The sequence below is a fragment of the Lissotriton vulgaris genome, chromosome 6, assembly GCF_964263255.1.
Source record: "Lissotriton vulgaris chromosome 6, aLisVul1.2, whole genome shotgun sequence".
Lineage (NCBI taxonomy): Eukaryota > Metazoa > Chordata > Amphibia > Caudata > Salamandridae > Lissotriton > Lissotriton vulgaris.
Genome location: NC_141694.1, coordinates 930,581,953 through 930,595,581, shown reverse-complemented (window position 1 = coordinate 930,595,581; position 13,629 = coordinate 930,581,953). Strand labels below are relative to the sequence as shown.

At 41.7% G+C, this 13,629-nt stretch overlaps 1 protein-coding gene across 1 annotated transcript in view; it reads right to left on the bottom strand.

Annotated features, from left to right (window-relative positions):
• DZANK1 (double zinc ribbon and ankyrin repeat domains 1) overlaps window positions 1-13,629 on the bottom strand; it is a 1,079,146-nt gene that overhangs the window by 589,480 nt on the left and 476,037 nt on the right. The window contains exon 11 of the mRNA XM_086926915.1: window positions 12,041-12,163. Within this exon, the coding sequence (XP_086783041.1) occupies window positions 12,041-12,163 (123 nt within the window). The remainder of the gene's footprint in view (window positions 1-12,040; window positions 12,164-13,629) is intronic.

Here is a 13,629-nt window from a genome sequence, read left to right as displayed (position 1 = left end):
CCTTAAAGACTTGGGGTGTTGACTCTCATATAAGAGCAGAGAATTTCTGGCCAACGGTTTCTTGTAAAGTTCAGTTTCAAGACCAGTAGTGGTTACGAAAATGGACAAGTCTAGGAAAGAGATTTTTTCTTTGCTACTTTCTACTGTGAACCTCAGAAAGTGATTCTGAGTGTTCAGCCACTGGTGGAAGGCCGTAACAGACTGTTGGTCGCCTCGCCAAATGATGAGGATATCCTCTATATAGCGTTTCCACCAGTGGATGTGTGACCTGAAGGGGTTGTTAGGGGTCAGGACGCACTCCTGCTCGAATGCATGGACGTACAGGTTCGCCAAGCTGGGAGCAAAAATGCTCCCCATGCTGCTTCCTGAGATCTGCAGGTATATGGTGATCTCAAATTTGAAAAAATTCTCTTTCATGGCGATCTTAACTAAAGCCATAATGAAAGGAACAGGTGTTATTGATTCTAGATTCGCCCCATCCAGAATCAGCATGATGGTATCCAGAGTCTCATCTTGGGGGATGGAGGTGTAGAGAGACTCTACGTCTAGCGAGACTAGGAAGTCTGTCTCTGCGTTGAATTCGATATCTGGAATGGCCCGTAGTATGTCCTTAGTGTCCTTAAGGTAAGTAGGCATTGTCTGCACCAACGGCCTCAGAAAAAAGTCCACAAATGCCGATAGGGGCTCAAGAAGAGACCACTGACCTGATATTATTGGTCGCCCTGGTGGTGGTCTTTGTGTCTTGTGGACTTTCGGCAAAGTGTAAAAGTAAGGCATAGTTGGATTGTCTGTTTGTAAGAACTGTGCCTCATGTGTTGTAATCCAGCCTTCGCTCAGGGCTTCCTCAACTAGGATCTTGACCTCATGTTTGAGTCTATCAGTGGGGTCTACTCCAAGTGGAGCGTAAGAATTCCTATCACTTAGTTGTCGAAGACATTCTGTACGATATACAGACGTGTCCTGTACTACTATTGAACCCCCTTTATCTGCTAGCTTAATAGTGATAAGGGGGTCTTGTGCCAAGGACTGTAGTGCACTTTCTTCAATGTTGGATAAATTCTTGAAAGCTCTAGTTGGTGTTTGCCATAATTTCTGCACTTCATACTTCACAGCCCTTTCGAAGGTGGCTACTTGGGGCGGTACAGAATGTATAGGCGGGAGAAAGTTGGACTTATTCCTAAGTCCGGTATTTTTATCCTTTATCTCTTCGTCCATAGCTTCTTTGTCTCTAAAGAAGTAGTGCAGACGTAGTTTGCGGAAGAAATTAGACAGTTCTACCTAAAGTTTAAAAGGATCTCCTTTGTCTGTAATTACATACCCTAGGCCTTTATTCAAGACTGCCTCTTCTAGGGTGGAAAGGATCTTGCTGCTGAGGTTGATTACTAGACTGGGTTGATCACAGCCTGTCAAGGTCGAGGGGTCCCCCTCATTTGACTCCGTGTCCCTGTGTGTGGTCCCGTTTGGTCCTCCCATTGTACCTGGGTTTGTGTGCTGTTTCTTCTTTTGCCTCTTGAACGGCGTTGACCAAACCCTAAAAAAGGGGGGCTATTGAAGTTTTGATAGCCTGGGAAGGGGCCAGCCGGAGGTTGCATGGGATATTGGAAGGCCCCTGGGTGCCCCCATGGGACGGGTGGCCACCAAGGTTGTTGGTGTTGTTGGCCTCTTTGCTGTTGGAAACGCATGGGACGACCTTGTCCTCTGCCTGAATGGAAGGAGGGACCAGCAGTATCTGAGTCGCTCCCAGAATCATTACTCGACCCTGAGTAACTAGAGCCATAGTATCTACCGTTCTTCTTGAATTCAGGTGCTTTGTAAGAATCGCTAGTGTAGGGATATACAACTTCCATTTTGAATTTTTCCAGATCTTTTTTAAACTTTTCTACTTTTGTGTTCAAGATGGAATCATTGAATTCTTTGTTGTTTTTATTGCATTCTTCAGATTGTTTTTTAAACAGTGCAGGTGCGATAGTTGTTTTTATCTGACCTTCAAGGACCTGAATTTCTATTAGAATAGCATCAGCTACTCTCTTGGCGGTGCTGATTATAAGAATTAACCAATCTCTGGTGCACCACCAAGCTATTAGGGACCAGTCCTTGAGGAATGCTTTATCCGTCAAGAAAAGTCTGGGGGCATTTCTGACAATCAGACCGGGTGGGGCACAACTGGCTCTTAGATATTCAGCCATAATGATCCCGTGTACCACTGTACGTGAATATGATTTTTTTAGTGTGAGTACTTTCGCCCAGTCATCGGTAGGAACGGAGAACGGGCCTGGTAGTGACTCTAAGATGCTTGGCATGTTTTCTAAAATAGATTGAAAGACTGAGTCGTCAAAGGTCAGTCCCTGACGTTCAGCCATAATGATCAGACCAAGTGTAATAGACTAAGAACCGTGGTGGGGAACTTGGGAGGGAGTGAGGGTGGAGGAAGGACAACTAATTCGGAAACCGTAATTAGACAACTACCTCACTAGTGTAGTTGAGTCGAAGAAGACCCGCAGCCGACAGCTGCTCAAACAAGTGAAAACACGAACGGGGGTTGGAGGGTCTAAGGGAGTTTAAAGACCAGCCCAGGTTATCATCCCCTTATACAACATTTAACTACACAAAAACCTGGGGGTCTAAAATCACAAGCGAGATAACAGTGCTCTAAGGTGGACCTTCGCTCTTTGCACTGCACCTGATTCCATTTAGTGATCCCACGCATGGTCAACATGTGATTGTGGGTCTGACCCCAGTCCTACCAGACGGCACTGGAATTAGTCTCAAATGATCTAGAGACGATCCAGCCCTGTACTGTGGATGGCCAGATGATAAAATTAGATCACTAACAAGAATTTTGATGGTAATCCATCTCTGGACCTTGGGTCTCACCTACCTTTGCTGGTGGTCATATGCGTTGGTTTGTGAACTCTGTAAATGGACTATTTTACTATCCATTCTAGTACTTTATTGACAGAATAGAGGAGTAGAGTCCTTAGAGCACTGTTATCTCTCTTGTGATTTTAGACCCCCAGGTTTTTGTGTAGTTAAATGTTGTATAAGAGGATGATAACCTGGGCTGGTCTTTAAACTCCCTTAGACCCTCCAAACCCCGTTCGTGTTTTCACTAGTGTATTTAACCCCTTGGCTGCTGGGGTAATTTTCCTGCTGTGCTGGGGGGCGGGGGCGCGCACAGCGCCCCGGTGCTCATGAAGAGCTCAGCTCGTTATGAGCTACAGTGCTCCTGTGCTCATGACGAGCTGAGCTCCTCACGGCCACACCCGTTTCAATAGAACGTTCAGCACAGCAGGGGAATTATCCCAGCGTGCGAACGTTCTAATGGCCATGACGAGCTCAGCTCGTCATGAGCACCGGAGCACTGTAGCTCATGACGAGCTGAGCTCGTCATGAGCATGCAAGGGGTTAATCTCTAACCTCCTCTTCAGAGTCTCTCCACAGAGCTATTAAGTAACATTCCCATATTGCATAAATGGTTAAGTATATAAGTATGACCAAGCTCATGGAATGGCATTCCAAACAAAAAATAATAATTCGATTTCGCACTATTAAAAGCATAAACAAAGGAATATTGGTCTGCAGGTGTTTCAACCCCCATGTTGAAAATAAGTACCAGAATGAGTGATCGGGATGAGATGGAAAAGATTAAAGAGATAACTGGGAAAAAATTACTATTAACATTGACAACAGCAGTTGTTGGCCTCAAATTCAAAACTATGAGGTGAAGATGATGATGATCCATAAAGCGCAGCACTGTAAATCCTTGGCACCATTGCCAGTACAGAATCACAAGACCTCAAGGATCCTGAAGAATTGTAAGGTTGTAGTAGTCTTTTCATTAGCAAACAAGCTTTGAGTGCCACTTAGGGAGTCTCACATTTTCAGTAGTCTCTCCTGGAGACACAGCAGGAGCTGAACAAAAGAATAAGCATCATACTCTAACATTAAAGTATCTTTCTCCAATATTAAAGTATATTTGACTGGAGCTGCTTTGGAATTACACATTGTACTATAATTGAATCATCAACAGACACATCTGTGGGTTTCAACCTGTCGAGAATCAAATAAGGAGACCTTGTAAGATAAGCTAATGCATTGAGATGCCAGAGCAAACTTTCTTGACCTTAGGTGTCTCACTCCAAAGAAATACCTCACTTCTTTCCAGGCGGACTTTTAAAGATTAGACATTAATGTAGAGGGGGCGTGGCTTAGCGCCCATCGAGAATGGCGGCGTCCCTGTAAGCGCTCCGTGCCTGCCGAGGGAGACAGGCGGTTCGAGCGCTTCTCCTCACCCACGGATGGCGAACTAAGCCCGCGGAACACACTAGGCATGCTGTGTCATCTTCGGTGAGGCTCCTTACAGCTTCCTTTCCCTTTTTCCTGGAAGGTACTTTTCAGCTGCATCTCCACAGCGGCCACGGACGCCATTTTGCGCGTTTACCGCGATTTTGCTGAAGGACGCTCCCCTGCCTCCTACGAACCTCTACAATGATGGGCTCCGCTTTCTTTCTGTGAGGTGGGCTAATGTCAACCCCCTCTTCAATACGCTGACTTTCATGGCTTTTTGCTCGCACCTCTAATATCGACACAGTCCTTCACGTTTTTGGCGGACATTTTGTATTACCTGAATTGCATCTTTTTCGTGACGCTTTCTCCTCTACTATGGCCCTTTACAGCGTACGCTATCAGTTTTTATAAGCAGGATAGACTGTTACTTCACTCTTTTGCCCTGTTTTTTTTTCCTGCTAGCATATGAAGTTTGTTGTTTCATCTCCTCGTTCTGGAAGTCTTTTTAGAGCCTCTTGCGCCCTTTACTGGAACTTGAATTTATGATAGCATCTTCAGCAACGCTATTTTACTGCCACTGTTGACCTAATCAGCTGCTCAGCCATTTTTTTTTTTGCGTCTTTTTGCGTTTTTCAGCATTTCTACAGTGTGCGCACGTTATTTGGTGGATTTTTGATTCCCAACTTGTTCCTCATGAGCAGACTCCCGGCGGATTGCGCTAACAAGATCCAGAAGCCCACCTTCATCAAAAACTCCAAAGTTTTCTCTGCATTGGCGCAGTTAGAGGCCTCTCAAGCACCTGCTACCACTATCTCCTCATCTGAAATGGATTCTTCAGTGCAGTCATCTGGGAAAACAACCACTAAACGGCTAAAGAAAGATCCTCCCTCACCATCCAATTCCGCCCCGAATACCACTATGGACTTACTCTTGGAGGAAATAAGGGCTTTACATCCCTTTATGGAGGAAACCAATTCTAAGCTACAAGTTCTAACAGACAACTGGTCGCAAATGGAAGCTAGAGTCACGTCAGTGGAACATACTGTTTCTTCTCTCCAGGAGTCATCTGCTAAGGTTTCTCACATGCACTCGCAAATTACCTCCCTTCAAAAGCAGGTCGAGGAGCTCGAAAACAGAAATAGACGCAATAACTTACGTATCTACGGCCTGGTGGAAGGATGCGAAGGGAGTGACCCCATTGCCTTTTTCAAGTCTTTTCTACCCAAACTCCTACATCTGCCAGAAGATACTGCACTCAATATACAGCGGGCCCATAGATTAGGTCGAGCTACCTCTCCTAATTCCCCTTCATCGAAACCAAGAGGCGTCATCATGTATTTCCTAGAATACACTGATTTTTTGAAAGTTCTCTCAGCTGCCAGAGCTTCACCTCGTCTTTCTTGGTCAGGTTCCTCCCTATTTTTTGCGCAAGACTATGCCAGAGCTACAGCTAATCGCCGTAAGGCCTTCCTGGACATGAGACCGGAGCTCCGTTCAATTGGCGCCAGATATGGTCTTTTCCATCCTTGCCTTTTCAGGGTTACCTACAACAATAAAACAACGACCTATGAGGATCCTGTTCGACTTCAAAGCTTCTTAAATTCCTGCCGAGCAGCTGACATGGATGTGTCTGGTGCTTCTTCTTCGTCCTTTCCTCCATGACTTTTTTGAGTTGTTTTATGTTTTTCCCTGTTTGATTAGTTATGTATATCGTTCACATTGCAGCACTTAACTCCTTGTTCTCGTATTCCTTCCTGGTTTCATATGATGTTCTGTTTTCGTAGTAATTTTTCCCTCATTATCTTATTCCTTTTCCTTACATGTTGTTGTGTTAGTTTCTCATTGTTCCTTACCGATTTGCCCTTTTAATACTCTCCTCATGTTTTCACAGCTTTTTTTTTTCTTGCGTTCCGCGCTGTCTTCCTGGTTGGACGGTTTGCTGACCTTGGATGTCCCGCCTTCTCCAGTTGGCTCTACCCCCCTCCTTCCTCCCGCTCGAACTTTTTCCTGACTGCCCTCCCCTGCTTCCCTCCCCTGTAAGTACGCTTTTTTATTCCTTGTTTGCATTGTTCGTTCATGTTCATATTCCCTTTTTCCTAGCCTTTCCTTTTCTCTTCTTGTGTTCCAAGGTGTCCTTTTTTTTTACTTGCTTCTATTTGTCTACTTTTTCTGCTACAATATTTTTCTCTTTCGATGGTCCTGTTTTTCTTGCTCGCTTGTTTTTGCATCTTTCTACTCAATACCTTTCTCTTTTCTTTCCTCCATCTCTTCTCACTGTAGCCATCCTCACTTTCTAATTTTTTTCCTTCAGATATTGTTCTTTCTTTTCCCTTTTCCTTACTCTTATTACTTTTCCTCCTTTCTGGCCTTATTTCTTGTTGTAGACATGGCTTGTTCTTTTGGCATTTTCCTTTTGATCGATTCAGAATTTTTTCTTTTTCTTAAATTTCATACTCTCTCTTTTTACATCTTGTCTGTAACTACATTTTTTCTATCCATATTCTTTCTCTCTTCATCTCTACTTATTTTCTTTTCTTATGAGGTTTTTTTCTATTGCATTTATTATCCTCCGTATTTTTCTTTTTAATGGCAGTACGTATTGTTTCAAGGAACGTTAAAGGTCTCCATTCTCCCATTAAGAGACAGCGAATTCTTTCTCACCTTGCCAAATTGAATGTGGATTTTGCTTTTTTACAAGAAACTCATTTATCCGAAACAGAATCTGTTAAGCTTAAGAGGGGATGGGTGGGAGAGGTGTTTTTTGTTCCTGGAGATGGTAAACGTAATGGCGTTGTCATTCTAATTCGCAAATCTCTTTCTTACTCCCTGTTAACTACTGAATTTGATCCTGATGGTCGTTGGTTATTTGTCAAGCTTTCCATAAGGGGTGTTCCATTCTCTCTTCTCAATGTTTATGCTCCCACGAGTGGTGACCCTTTATTTTGGCGTGATATGGCTGCCCGTATCTCCACTCTCATCGATGATAATTTCATTATGGCAGGAGATTGCAACCAACCTCTCGACCCTTTTCTGGATCGGCACTCCAAAGCTCCCTTTGTTCCAAATAAACCTCACAAACTCTTTGCTCAAGCAATCTCGCAGCATAAACTTATTGATGCCTGGCGTCTCTGTAATCCAACTACCAAAGAATTCACCTTTTATTCTCCCTCCCACCACTCCCAGTCACGTATTGATTACATTTTTATTTCCCATCATTTGTCTCAATCTCTCACCCAGTCAGAAATTGGCCCTATCCTATTATCTGATCATGCCCCAGTCTCTATTAATATTGATGTTCTACCCAAACCCATTGGACCCAAGAGGTGGCGTTTTAATAATTCTTTACTCTTGGATCCTAAATTTACCGCTTCTTTCGTTGACTTAATGAGGCTCCTTCCATCCCTGTCCATACTATTTGGGATGCATTTAAAGCTATTGCTAGGGATTTTATCATCAATTTTGTGGCCAAAAAACGGAAGACCGCTCGTAAATATACCAGCGATCTTCTACAACACATTAAGGGATTGGAGCACTCCTACTATACCTCCCACTCAAAGGAAAGCTTGACAGCACTTATTGATGCTAAGTTGAAGTTTAACAAAAAATCCACAGATGATGCTTCTCTTTATCTATTGAAATCTAGTTCAAAATTCTATGGTGGGAAGAACAAGGCGGGGAAGATACTGGCTAACTATTTGAAAATCAAACATATCAAGTTAAACATTGATTCTGTTTTTGATGACAACGCTACTCTTAAACATAAGGATAGTGACATCCTTGACGAATTCTCTCGTTTTTATTCTACCCTTTATTCCTCTGAGACTCATCCCTCTCCCCAATCTCTTTCTGATTTCTTCTCTTCTATTCTTCAACCAGACCATTTCCCCATTGACTTAGCCTCTTTGGAATCTGACATTTCCCAACAGGAATTGCTTTCTGCCCTTCATTCTCTTAAAAAAGATAAAGCTCCTGGACCTGACGGGTTCACTGTTGAATTTTATCTTCATTTTTCCAAATTACTAATGCCTAAACTACACTCCCTTATTGGTTCGTTTGTCGCTCTTGGCAGTTCTTCAGGTACCTTCTCCGATGCCCATATTTGTATCATCCCTAAGGAAGGGAAAGACCCTCAATACTGCAAAAATTACAGGCCAATTTCCCTTGTTAACATTGATTACAAGATTTTTGCTAAATCACTTGCAATTCGGTTGGACCCCTTTTTACCTGAACTACTTGGCCCCGAACAATCTGGTTTCGTTAAAGGATGTTATATTACTGACAATACTAGACTTCTTTTTAATGTTTTATCTAAGTCACCCCGCTTTCAAGATTCTCTAGCGGCTATTGCCCTAGATGCAGAGAAAGCTTTTGACAGGGTGGAATGGACCTATCTTTTTTTCTGCCCTTGAATGGTTTGGTTTTGGCCCTAAATTTTTATCTTTAATTTCATTTCTTTATTCCAATCCCAGAGCGGCAGTCTGTGCAAATGGTCTGGTTTCCCCTTTCTTTGACCTGGGTAGAGGTGTACGGCAAGGTTGTCCTTTATCCCCGTTCCTCTTTAATTTTGCTTTGGAACCCTTTCTTTCCAAGCTCAGACAAAATCCTACTATCCAGGGCTTTCAAACTTCACATTCTCACATCAAACTTGCTGCTTATGCAGACGACATTTTGCTTTTCATCTCCAATCCTACTGACTCTATTCCCGCTTTCCTTGCTGAAGTGCATGAGTATTCTCAGATTTCAGGTTACAAGCTGAATAATGATAAGTGCGAAATTTTGCCCCTCACTAAATACACCTTCAAACCTGACTTTGCTGCCTCCAATTTCACCTGGAGTTCACCCATATTAAATACCTAGGTTTACATATCACCCCCTCTATTGCTGATACGGCTTCACTTTGTCTCAACAAATGTACCCAGAAACTCTCTTCTCTTACAACCAGATGGCACCCACTTTATCTCTCATGGTGGGGGTGCCTTGATACCATTAAAATGATGCTATCCCCTATTGTCTTCTATACCATTTCTAACATTCCTGTTCCTATCCCCACGAAGTTTTATAAGAAAATCAACGTTATTCTCACCTCTTTTCTTTGGTCTGCCAAAAAGCCCCGTATGTCCCTCCTTAGATTAACACGCCCTAAATCAGAAGGTGGTGTTAATTTCCCTGATTTCCTTACCTACCACAAGGCCTTTCTTTTGCGTCAGGCCTCCTTTTGGTTGCGTGATCCTGATGAGCCCTGCCCTCTATGGGTTACGTTAGAACGTCTTTTCCTTTCCCCTTTTACTTTTGCTGAATTTCTCTCTTTTTCTCGCAAACCACAACTGTCCTCCACTCCTATACACAAATTTACCAGTAAGTTACTCTTAGCCTCGGCTCCAGCTCCTCCCTCCACCATTGCTGACTTCTTATCCACTACCATTTGGCACAATAAACATCTCCTTATCAATAACAAACCTTTTTATTGGGAATCCTGGAGGCAGAAATGTTTAATTTGGATTTCTCAACTCTTTTCTCGTTCCACTTTCTTACCCTTTTCAACACTCAGCCAATCCTTTAATCTCCCCGCTTCTTTTGCCCGTAAATATCTTGCACTCAAAGATTCGGTCCTGTCTGCTTACTCCCAGATACAGCACTCTCATAACTTTTCCCCGTCTCCCGACCGTAGCTCACATTTACATTCTTTCTTAGCTGTCACCTCCAAGGCCTCCCTCATTTACACATTCCTCCGCTCCACACCTTCTCCTCGTCCAAAATCCAAAGTTGAGGAACAATGGGAGCGCGACTTTGCGACCTCTTGGCTAATCCCTTTGTGGGATAAACTATGGATCAAAATTCGCAAGTCTTCTAGATCTGCTACTCTGACTCAAACATTATTTTTCATATACAATAGACTCCTTTTTACACCACAATCGCTCAATAAGAAATTCTCTTCAGTTCCTGACCTTTGTTGGTCCTGTTCCTCACCCAATGCAACTTTATTCCATAAACTCTTTTCTTGCAATGTCATTCACGACTTTTGGAAACAAATTTGGTCACAAATTAATGTTATCTTTCACACTCAAATTCCTTTTTCTTTTACACACATTTTTCTAGGCAGTCTCTCTACTTGTTAGGATCACATGAATGTTGATGTGCAAATCATTGATTTATTAATAGCAGTTGCATTTCAACAAATTACTATTAACTGGAAGAGTTTTGCAAATATTTCTTTTAAAGCCTGGTGGTATAATGTCTGTCATAACCATAGGTTGGATACTGCCTTTGTTTTCTCTCTTCATATGGCGACTAAACGCGCTAATTTATGGCTTCCCATAACGTTACATTTTGATGCTTGTGCTAAGAAATCATCTCATTTGTCACCCATTCAGCAAGAAGTTTCCAAACCCCCTTGATTGACCTTATTGTTCCATTACTTTTTACCTTTTAACATATTTTCTCATTGTTGTTTTTCATTTTCTTGTGGTATAACCTCATTTATTTCTTTTACAGCCAATTTATCTTTTGCTCTTTATGTACTACTTCTATGAACTGTTTTTGTTTCTTTTCTTCTTCTTTATATTGCCTATATATATTGTATTGACACCTCTTGTTATTCAATAAATTCTTTTTTGAACTTAAAAAAAAGACATTAATGTAGAGAAACTGTGTATATTTGCAAACTATGATGTGCCTACAAGAATTAGCAAATTAATCATTTATGGCTCAATGGGTAAGTGGAGGCCCACGTGACCCACATTAGCCCTCGTGTTATTTAATTTTAGATACCTTCCAGCACGGAAGGGGAAAGAGACATTCAACTAAAGATGTGGCCATGATGGCTTGTGCTTGATGTATAAGGAACATTCAAAACATAACCTGGGAAGAAGGCTCCAAAACACTAGAGAACTGACCAGATAAAACATTAGAATGAGGTATGTGGGGTTGCCATGCATTTCATCACAGGCTAACAAGAGGAGGCTAAAGGGAGGCATCACCAAAGGGCATGATACAAGGCTCTTGTCCTGCTGAATGGGCTGTAAGATCATGGGGTCATATGGTCTTCACATTGGCGGATTGAGAAATCAGCAATTGAACACAATGTACGGGACAAATTAGGGAAGGAGGGTGACAGTTTTGGCAATTAAGAGCAAAAGCTATCATTTCCTCAAGCACCGGGCCACATACATGCTTGAGGAACAGAAACCACTCAAAGGAATGTGCGTTTAACCTGGTGCAATGTTGGCAGGTGTGAAAATGATGAAGCAGTTCCATCCACAGGGGCGAAGGCGACATTCCCTTGGTTGAAAAAGAGGAAGTGAGGATGAAGCTAGCATTTAGGAAACATATTAGGGATGTGAACACTATTATTTGATGAAATCATCAATCACAAATAGTATTGGTAGAGGTGCTAATGTATTTTGAACAGATATTTCACTTGTTGATCTTCCTTGGTTGATGATCAATATGGTTATGTTCATGATCATTTTATCCGGTCACATGTGTATAACGTTTGACCAGTCCATGCAATGACGTTTAGGATTCATAGTGTTCAAGGCATATACCAGGTTAAATCGCTCACTTTGTTGTTCTGATGACTCGTGGTAGAATAATCTCTGTAGATGGTCCTCATCAGATGTCACAAGATAACCAATTAGCAATCCATCACTGCAAGTTGGCATCATCTTTTGCATGACCAGTAAATCAGCACTCTATCTAGGTTATTTTTCTTACGAATGTCAATACATTTTTTACTGACACCTAAAACACCTACCTTGGCTCCGCACCAGTCACAAAAACGAGCATCAGAATGGTTGACACGGCCACATTTAGAACACGACTGCATTTTTCCTAGCTGGTTAGGGAGAGGTGGGGCAGATTCTCCACTGAATATGGGCTAGGAAAACAAATGCAGATATAACACAAATCAGTGGATAATAAACACCTTATATAAAATGATATAGATTGAAATATAGACACTGATAATGCACCATAGTCTTAAGCAACATTTCCAAAACTACAAAGAATGTGTTGATTTTTAATTACCTTTTCAAGCATAAATGAATTGAAAGAAGAGTATTATCTATTAGCATTTTATTTGAATGAATATTTAATAAAGGAAGAAAAGCGACCACAGGGTGTGAATTCTCTGGCATAGGGTGCAGAAACCATATCGCAAATCTGTCTTTTGAAAGAATGAAGGTGAAATATCAGTACAAATGTTTACAAAGTTTTAAAATGAGACATGAAGGTTAAAAGTAAATCCTCACTGACCATTATGCTCTAGGTCGAGAAACATTTGTTACCCGAAAACGCATAAACAGGCTAATAAAATGGCTTTATGACTTCCCTTAACAATAAACCATCAAATGAAATCCATAAACTGCATATTTAAAATACTTACATATATTGTGCTATGGGTTCACCAAATAAGTGAGTCTTTCGCTACTATAACCAAAATTCATGTCCTCAGTTCTGCTTTCACATTAACCCCATGTATCCCCCAGGTGATGTAGAAAAACGATAACCCCCTCAGGCCTTGAAAATCTGTGGCACTTTTAAAAAATAATATTTTAGTAAGGTTTTCACATTGTAAACAGCAGGAACATGCTGCATTTCTAGATTACTATATCCGATTAGCTACCAGATATATACATGTATATCACATCATCATGGCATACAAGCAGTGCAATATTTTCTGAAAAGTCGATCTTTGAAATATGCGTTACATAATGAGATGCTGATTGAGTTTTTGACCTTCTGTCTTAATAACAACATGTTTCTATTTCAGAAGCAATACTTCAGACAGATTAGAGGTACGGCGATGGGAACCTGATTCGCCCCCAGCTACGCAAACTTGTTCGTAGGCTGGTGGGAGAAGCAGGTTGCCTGGGCCGATGAGAACCAACATTGGGTCTCTTCAATTATCGGGTGGCACCGGTATATTGATGACCTTTTTATCTTTTGGAAAGGTCCAAGGGCTGAAGCAGAGGCATATATCTCACACTTAAATGGTAATACAGTGAATTTGCATTTCAGTTGCCTAATAAGTGACACTGAAGTAGACTTTTTAGATCTTGAAGTCTTTATCAAGGAAGGAAAAATTTGCACCTCCTTATACGTAAAAGTACAGCAGGAAACTCCATTTTGGAAGACAACAGTTGTCATCCAAAACCCTTAAAGAACAGTATTCTTTATGGGGAATTACTATGTTTAAAAAGAAATTGTACATTAGAAAAAGACTTTGAAAAGGCAGCACAGGAATCAATGGAAAGAATTAAAGTGAGAGGATACTCAGACCAGATTTTATTGAAAACTTTCGAAAAGGTTCAAAAAATTCCTAGACCGTGTCTTCTGAAAGAT